The 9,383-nt window shown below is 42.7% G+C and overlaps 1 protein-coding gene across 1 annotated transcript in view; it reads right to left on the reverse strand.

Moving 5' to 3' along the window:
- Positions 1-5,775: 5,775 nt before the first annotated feature.
- SLC9A2 (solute carrier family 9 member A2) overlaps positions 5,776-9,383 on the reverse strand; it is an 87,673-nt gene continuing 84,065 nt past the window's right edge. Inside the window, exons 13-15 of the mRNA XM_007456840.1 lie at positions 8,507-8,638; positions 7,168-7,258; positions 5,776-6,146 (exon numbers count right to left, since the gene is read on the reverse strand). Coding sequence (XP_007456902.1) covers positions 5,776-6,146; positions 7,168-7,258; positions 8,507-8,638 — 594 coding nt within the window. The remainder of the gene's footprint in view (positions 6,147-7,167; positions 7,259-8,506; positions 8,639-9,383) is intronic.

Here is a 9,383-nt window from a genome sequence, read left to right on the forward strand (position 1 = left end):
CTCGCCTCACGCAGGGCGAGGACTCTCTCAGGGTCCCTAAGGGTGACCTTTGCCTCTGGTCTCTCTCCTGCTTTCCCTCCATTTTATTCTGAAGGCCTTCTACTAAAACTTATATTACTTTACTCTTCCATCTGAAAAATTATTATGGGGTAATTTACTTTTTAAAAATGGTCTTTTTTCCCCTAATGTTTTTCTGTTAATTTCATCCATTTTTGTGACGGGTCTAGCTGACTTTATAGATGTTACTTACGTTTTTTACAGGCTCCTCCTGCGGCGTTTTGCAGTTCTTTTGCAGCACATTGGTGGTAAGTCCTCTTCCACCTGGCAACACACGTTGAAAGTATAACCCTACGCCTCTGAGGCCACCCATCATGGCTGTAGTAAAATAGGGGTTTGAGGTTTACCAAAAAGGAAGTGTGCAGATGGTGAGGACTGGCAGTGCCCTTATTTCAAGCAGGATCCCTCAGTCATCTCTCTCCCTCAGTTGACCTCTGAGAAGACATAGGCCTGAAGAGATTGCATGGCTGGATCTGAAAGGACCTCGCTGAGTCAGAATGAGAGCCCGCTTTTTAAATTGTAACATGTTTTTCCCATGATTCCCTGCCAAATTTTTACTAGGAGAAAAGAATGTAAACAGCAGTTATTACCAGTTTTGTTTGTTTCGATTAATTGACAATCATCAAATTCATTCAGATCTTAGGATTCTGTTTGAAGTTGGGCCTTTTTGAACTACATGGCTTATCAATTATAAAACGTAAGTGTATAGACGGAGGAGCCACTGGGAGTGGTGGGTTGTACACCGACTGCAGTGGGTAGAGAGATCCAGAGCTGATCTCGCCACTGCCACTTCTCACCACGCAGTAGTTTGCACTTCAGAACCTTTCACTGATGCGCCCCTTCTTTCCTGCTCCTGTGTGCCCTCCACTGCACCATGCTGGTCCTGAGGCCTCGGGGTCCAGTCATTCGTGCAGTACAAACAGAATGGTCAGTTCTGTCCCAGGAATTGATCAGCTGTGACCTTGGTCTAAATAGCTGGTCTCACAGTGAGTGAACACCATGTACATACAACACTATGTTTCCAAAGAGTGGCTCATGTGTAAAATATATTTTATTATTTGTTTCTGTTAATGAATTTATTTGTTTATTTATTTTTGGCTGTGTTGGGTGTTCATTGCTGCGCGCGGGCTCTCTCTAGTTGTGGAGAGTGGGGGCTCCTCTTCCTTGCAGTGCGCGGGTTTCTCATTGCAGTGGCTTCTCTCGTTGGGAGCACGGGCTGTAGGCGCGTGGGCATCCATAGCTGCGGCACATGGGCTCAGTAGTTGTGGCTCATGGGCTCTAGAGGGCAGGCTCATTAGTTGTGGCGCACGGGCTTAGTTGCTCCGCGGCATGTGGGATCTTCCCAGACCAGGGCTCGAACCTGTGTCCCCTGCATTGGCAGGCAGATTCTCAACCACTGCACCACCAGGAAAGGCCCTGAAACTACTTTAATACTCTTAAAAATTCTTCTTTCACAAATTCCAGCTCTCATGACCCCATTTAGTACAAATGAGAATGGTTTTGATGTATAAATATAAAAGTTGGAATTTCTGGGGCTTTCCTAGTTTCATGTGATGTATTATTTTCTCCATAGTGACTAATTAAACGTTTCCATGTAACTTAATATTTTAAACTTCTGTATGACATTTCACAGAAACCAGGAGAAGCGCTCCTTTGTCAGCATACACACACAAAATTTGTTTGGCAGATACTGTAACTGGAGGCCTCGTTTAAGTTAGAAATTTAAGTAGAAAAAAAAACCTCATTTAAATTAGAAATTCAGTTACCACTCGTACTTATGACTCAGCAGGACCCAATGAAATAAAAAAGGGGAAAAACATTTGAATATTTAATTCAAAGTATTTCGTTACAGAAGTGAAAATCAGAAAAGTCACCACCAGTATGTCCAGCATTAAGTCGTCTGGGCATCTCACGGAGGAATTTTCTCCACCCTACAATACGAGGATGACGGGTCCCCATAAAACCTCTGTGACAGACTGAAAGGTCCCGAGCCATCCAAAAGAATCAATAGGCCATGTGGGTTGAAACGTGACCGTCCATTTACAGTAGCTAGGTTAACTCTGCACACAGAAAAACTCATTCCCTGACCAGACCGGTATGAGAACTGACCCACAGTTTATTGACTATTCTTAGAGGTAGTCAAGTAGAATTTTATTTGAAAAAGAATTGTAGAAAACTAGAAATATAAAAGGGATTGGAAAATGATGTGCCAGGAGAACACTGAAAACACTCAACAACTAACTAACCATGTGGGTATTTGGCCACCATCTGCTGACCGACCGTCTGAGGGTGTCAGCCACGTGGGGAGTGAATGACATTGGGAAAAATTCCAAAGGGAGTTGTCATTTCTTGTCATTTATCGTGGACGAGAGCTATGGTCCCTGCCAGGCAGCAGTTACCAGCTGGGGCTCTCACTTGCCTTGCAGGTAGGTTGAAGAAAGGACCTGGTTAAAATGTGGGATATAAAATACCAGCAAGCTGGGACTTCCCTGGTGGTTCTGTGGTTAAGACTTTGCCTTCCAACGCAGGGGGTGCGGGTTCAATCCCTGGTCAGGGAACTAAGATCCCACATGCCTTGCCACCAAAAAACCCAAAATATAAAACAGAAGCAATATTGTAACAAATTCAATAAAGACTAAAAAGAAATGGTTCACATCAAAAAAAAAAAAAAAAAAAACCAGAAAACTACCCATTTTGCTCTAAGAGTAGAGGGAAAAAAACGAACCAGAAAACCCCAGATCACCAGACAGTTCTGATTCATGAGCCTGACTTATTCAAGCTGACGGAGGGAATCAATATTCAGTGTTCAGGCCTCAACAGATAATATCACAGCTACGTCAACTGCACAAAGAAACCCTTCAATCACTCTTGAAAGAGTAAAGTATGCACTTGGAACTAATAAAATTATAGCCCTCATACTTGTTTGTGAAATGCCAGTTTTAACATAAACATGATTTGGGCAATGCAACAGATGCAGAATGTGCTGAGACATGTAATAAATAACTGCTTCTCACTTCTTATATAAACAAACGTGCCCCCTACCCCCGCCAGGTAAAACAGTACACCCTGACTCCAAAACTTAGCAAAAGCCGAAGGGAGTTTCACCCTTGAATGTTTGGGGGCATATACAGCAAACACATGCTTCTGAAAAGTGTCAGACTTTGGGGCCAATTTCTAATCGTCTGCTAACTGAGAGAACTGCTCCCAGTAACCGGCCTTAGCATCACATATAAAGAAATAAGCCCTGACTTTGTAAATAGTTCAAATCAATTTTTTGACAACAAATATTAAAGACCCATCAAAATTCCACAGTCACAGTGGAACTCTGGCCAGATCAAGTGTTGTTTGAAACAAGGGAATCATTTACAAGGGCAGGGATGTTTCTGTACTGCAGAAATTTAGATTGTTGTGACATTTAGTAAAAGGGTTTCAACTCCATACCCTCTCCTCCTGTAGTGTCTAGAAATTAATAATTTCATGAAAAGAAGTTACAGAGAAAATACTAAAGTCAAATTTCTTTTTCATCGATTTTATCATTCCACAGATAAGGAAAAATTTAAACTGATAATAAAGATTAAATGACATAAGTGTTCCTTTTTAGAAATTTACACAACGTCATCCAAGTGTTTTACCTGACTTTTAATTGGTGAAAGCTGAATTTGGTCTACGTGCTTAACAAGAAATATCATAATAAACATTTCCATGTTTTTCTCCTTCTGTTCCAGAACGTCAGACTCCTTCTAATATTTATTAATCTAGGACACCAAGAAAAATCAGGAAATTCATTTTTAAGATCACTTTACATCTCAGCGTCCTTTTCAGATTTCATAAACTGTAACTTAGTCTTCAAACTCTCAAAAATATACATCATATCTCTTGGTGAATCATCCTCCTATAATGAAAATTCTAAATTAAAAGTCAGTTTTAATTTATTTCCAGCAGATGAAATACATATATATTTTTTTATATATAAATATTTCCATTTAAAATTAAGAATTTTGGCACAGGGTCCTAAACTTGTAGTTTTCAAATTACGTCTACACTGCTTTCCACTGATCAACCTGGGAGAGTTTGGGAAAGAAATCGTGCACTTTTTGAACGTGTACCTTGTGTGTTTACCCTTCCCTCTGTCTCATGCCCAACAATCTAGCAGTATTCCAAGATTTTAGAACATGAGGAAAGGTAGAAGCTTTACTTCGCGCTGGTGGAGGAAGAAGGAAGGTATGAGATTTACGGCTGAGGATTCCTAAGTACCGGATCTTTTTGTTTAATTTATTCATATTTTTCCAGCAATTGTAGGTGGTCACTTGTCTCCTTTGCTGTATCTCCAATGTGAATCCAAGGGACTACATGAGTGGCTTCATCTCATATCTAAACCCAGAAATTCTGAGTCTTGTTCTAGTCAAGTTTTAAAGAGGGGGTTTTTCTGGGAAGAGTGACAGGCCAATAAAATCTATCCCCTGAGAGATTCCAATATTAATCTTTAATGATTATGTTCCACTTCTTGTCTTTCTGCTGTAGTTTTAAAAAGTACTCAGATGAGTAGAATTCGTTTTTAGATGAAGGATTTGAGCTACTACTTTCTTGAGGGGGGAGAGGTAACAAATTACAGACTAGTGCAAAAAAAAAGAGAACTCCCACATTCTCCAAAGTGCTTCCTGCATAAAATTCAAAACCTGAATTCTCACCAATTGGTTAAACATTGGAATATTGTTTATCCCTACTTTTATCTTTGTCTGCTTGGAGCCTCTGTCCTGGATTCAAAGTTCTAGAATGTGCTACAGAAAAGGTCTAAAGCAGGTGGCTGCAGGTGGGCGTGACAGGGGGGGGTCTCCTGCATCCTCCTCCCAGTATTGCACAAGAGAAAACCCGGCAGCCAGCTGTGCAGGCGCTGCCCTGTCATCTCCACACCCACCACGTGAGGCCAGACTTCGTCACAAGCTGGCTCTGAGTCTGGCATACAGCATAAGCTGGTTTCACCCACACAGCCCTTCTCTTTGTACCATTTAAACACGACGGGGAGATGGAATCTAGATGTCACCCAAAACACGTGGTAGAACGAGGAACAAGTTGAAAACCAGATGACTCTCATCATTTCATAGGCACTACAGTCTGGGAGCCAGGCCATGAGGTTCTGACTAGATGCTCTGGCTGTTGCCATCCTCAGGGGTCTCTGCTCCGTGCCGTGCTCTTCCTTAACCAGCTGGCGTCAGCTCAGGATCAGGAAACACCTCCACCCCGAGCTGATGCCCCCCATCCTCTAGGAGCTGCCCTGGATGCCATGGAAAGGTGTTCTGAGTATTTTCAGTGCCGTTCACTGGAAAACTAATTACAGATATACATATTTTTTCATAAATAAAATCTGAGGCATATACGTATATATTAAAACTTTCACCAACAAGGGTGTGTTAAAAATTTCAAGTTCTGTCCTCCAAGCTCAGTAAAGGCACACGTGGCTTTTTTTTCTTCAGGCTTGCACAGAATACAACTGCTAGCAACAGGTCATATGAAACATTTTATGGGGCTTTTGTTTCTTTGATTTTCTGCTTCTTGGGATAAGCATTCGCCCCATGGATCAAAGGCATGGCTCTACCACCCAAGGACAGTATTTAGATGCATAGAGGGTTGGAAGTGGATTCCCTTGCTGTGTCAGGTTGCTGGGTAACCAGCCACAGCTGGGCAGGGCCGGTCCCCCCAGGTCTGCTTTGGCCATTTCCATTAAGGCTTCTCAATCCCGAATCGACCTTTCCGGTTTCCAGGTTCTGATGCCCTTCGGACCAGCCTAGGTGGCGCCTTGGGTCGGATGCCTTCGTTCATATGGTCGCCCCGCATGGAGCCAAAGTGGCCTTTGGAGAGGAGGGGCTGGCAGAGCACGCCTGGGGCCTGGGGGCCCCCCTCTTTGGTGTGGGCAGCTGGGGAGCTGCAGGGCTGCCCTTGCCTGGAATCAGCATCTACCTCGTTCTTCCATTCCACTTTATAGGCCTGGGGGGCTTTCTTTGAGAACTGTTCTGGCAAGAAGCACCTGGCTCGGGGCTGCAGATTGAGGACAGTGGTCCCGACGTCTGGGTCTGAGTCACTGCTGTTGCCACCTGCCAGAGAGCAAAAGAAGGACAGCGTGGGCGGGCCTTTTAGGGAGAAGGTGTTACAGGCGACTGGCCAATACATTTGTGGGTCTGGCACCTGCTGTGCCCTCCTTGGGGCTCTGGGGGTCGGGCAGGGAGGCCAGAGGGTGCACCCCGACTCCAGCTGAGTCCTGGGCGCGTGCATAAGTCCCGTGAGCACACGTGTCCACAAGTGTGTACTCTTGCTAATTCTGAAGAGCTTCCCATGTGCCAGCCACTGTCCTAAGCACTTTTAAATGCATTAACCTACTGAATCCTCATAACCACCCACTTTACATATGAAGTAACTGAGGTTCAAAAGATATTAGTAAGTGGTGGAGCTGGATGTCAAACTGAGACCACCTGATGGCAGCTGTGCGCTCACCTGCCCCATCCGAACGGCCCCAGGGGGCTCAGTTCAGTGTCTGGCACACGGTAAACAGATCAATAATTAGCTGCTATTATGAAGATTCTTGTCTTGATCTAGGATGTACAATCTCAAGCACAGCTTTATTTCCTTTATATTTTCATAAAATGGTCAAAACACTAATATGGCTTGCAAGCTACATAAAGATTACCATCAAATGAAGAGATGTTAGCCGTCATGTCAAAGCTTTAATAATTACAGCCAGAAGTCAATTATATAGTTGCCTTTATGAAAATATATTAAAATTATTATGAACATTTAAAGTTAGAAATGTTATAAGAGTAATAGAATTAAATTTAAACCTTTGAAGATTGACAACTTTCTATTTACCTGTTCACCAAGCACACACGGTGACATCTGCTTTTGCTATATCGAATAGAATCAAATAACTGATTGAATTACGTATAACGTGCACAGAACTCCATTCCAAAAGGATGCAACACTAATAAAAGGTCACCAAATTATTATTATAGATTTGCAAACGACTGAACTCATTGTCCTTAAAAAAGAAGGACAAATTTTCTATTTTACAAACACTAATAAATAAGTTAAAAATCTTTTTGCTCCAGCTGTATTCAATACCTGCATTAGAAATATTCTTTTTCTTTTGTAGCTTTTCTGGAAGCTTTGTATTTTTTGGTAAGGATAAATATCGTGAGGTTGAGGTGGAAACCTGAAAAAAAAAAATAGAAAACGTTGTTTAGATGACACACATGTCATCTATTGTATGTTACAGGCTTAGAATTCTATGTCAAACCTAACCTTGGTGTTAAAACTTAAAATTTTAGCTCTGGATTCCGAAACTACTGGGTGAGGAGCTGTAGGGATGGGGAATAAATTTACAAGTAATAGTCATTTTATTTAAAATAGGTAAAACCTCTCCTAAAATATCATGGAAATCAGTACTACTAAGGAAAACAAAGTGGGACCCTTAGGAACAAGGTATGAAAACCACCGGCTTTTCTTAAAGAAAAGCTACAGAAACACCCACTTATAAAAGCATTACTAAAAAGACTTAGAACCTACATGGATAGGGACAAAGATACATGAAAAATGTAGCATGTTTAAGTTGTATTTACTTTCACAAATCTTGAAAATGACAGAACAGAAAGTATTACTATAGCTAACTTGCTGGCACTTGTGGCATCCAAAGCCACAGTCTCTAGTTTCTTTAACTTTTAATCGATGCTGCCACATTTCACATGTAAAAAAAAATAATATTGTTCACACATAACCGTTTTGGTCTCTGACAGCTCAGTGTAGAACATTATTGAGAATGAGATGCACTGCCTGCTATGTCCGATCAATCAATCAGAATATCCTTTTAAAGTGGCTTTCTTATCTATGGCAATGCCCTGGACCAAGTCGAATGCTGAGCACGCAGCATCTGAAACTCCCCTGACATGCGCGCGTGTGCACACACACACACACACACACACATGGCCTCCTAGAAGTTTCCACGCATGCACGCACGGCAGCCCCCCTTCAGGCTGCACCCTCTCCCTGGAAAGGTCAAACAAGACTCTCCAAATGAAGCCTGGCCCTTCCATTCAGTTTAAAACTGTACCCTGTATGACCCTTCTCCATCCTCCCAATCTCCTTCCTCAGCCCTTTTAGGTTTATTTTGTCCACGGCACTTACTGCGTCTAACATAACAGATACTTTTCTTATCTGTCCATTCTTGGTGGCCTTCTCCCCCACTAGAATGTGAATTCCACAAGGGAAAAGAGCTCTGTCATTTTGTTCACCAACGTATTCCAAGTGCCTAGACAGTGTCTGGAAGGTGACAGGTGTCCGAGCAATGTCTGGAAAGACGTCATGATGGGCTCCATCCCAGGATTCCTGTGAATCAGCCCCCCAGGGCCATCCTGGCTTTGCTGTTGGAAGCCTTCTGTGTCCCAGAGCCAGGAAGCCCCCTTACCCTGTGCTCCCGATTCAAGCTGCTGTCTTTCCGAATGCTTTCCCGAAGGCTGTGCCTTCGACGGATCAGGATCTCCTTGGCTTGCCTCTCACTCGTGTCGGCAGTCAGATTGTGTCGGTTGTAGGACAAAGTCTGAAGTGAAAACACAAGCAACATTTTACAAAAACGATGATCACTGCCCGGAAATTCCAAAACTTTACTACATTTCTTTGGCTTTGCACCTCTGATAGGTACTTAACAATGAATGAAGTATAGAAGTTAACATTCTTTCAAATTTTGAATGAATTCATGTTCTACCAAATCTCAATTGAAGGGTAACAGTGGTAGTAATTTCAAGTTATTTGTAGAGATATATCGGTGTCACAGAAACCCTAAGAACTGTGCTGGGCACAGAGAAGTGCTCAATTGATATTACCTACTGTTATTAGCTATGATGAAGATGCTGATGGTGGTGGTCTTGTCTAAATGTGTCAGAGCAGGAGCTGTACTTTATTCATTTGTATCTTCTGCAGGGAATATAGTGCTTTGTTCTATTCATAGATTTATTCAATACATATATCCACACATGTATTCAATAACTATATATTTGATTCAACCAAATAAAATCCTCTACTTAAGAAAAAAGAAGAATTCATGTTCTAATAGTCGGTGAATACTTTTTTTTATTAAAAGTGTGATCTTTATATGGGCTTCCCTGGTGGCGCAGTGGTTGAGAGTCCGCCTGCCGAGGCAGGGGACACGGGTTCGTGCCCCGGTCCGGGAGGATGCCGTGGAGCGGCTGGGCCCGTGAGCCGTGGCCGCTGAGCCTGCGCGTCCGGAGCCTGTGCTCCGCAACAGGAGAGGGCACAACAGTGAGAGGCCCGCGTACCGCAAAAAA

Source organism: Lipotes vexillifer, unplaced genomic scaffold (assembly GCF_000442215.2).
Source record: "Lipotes vexillifer unplaced genomic scaffold, Lipotes_vexillifer_v1.1 scaffold777, whole genome shotgun sequence".
NCBI lineage: Eukaryota > Metazoa > Chordata > Mammalia > Artiodactyla > Lipotidae > Lipotes > Lipotes vexillifer.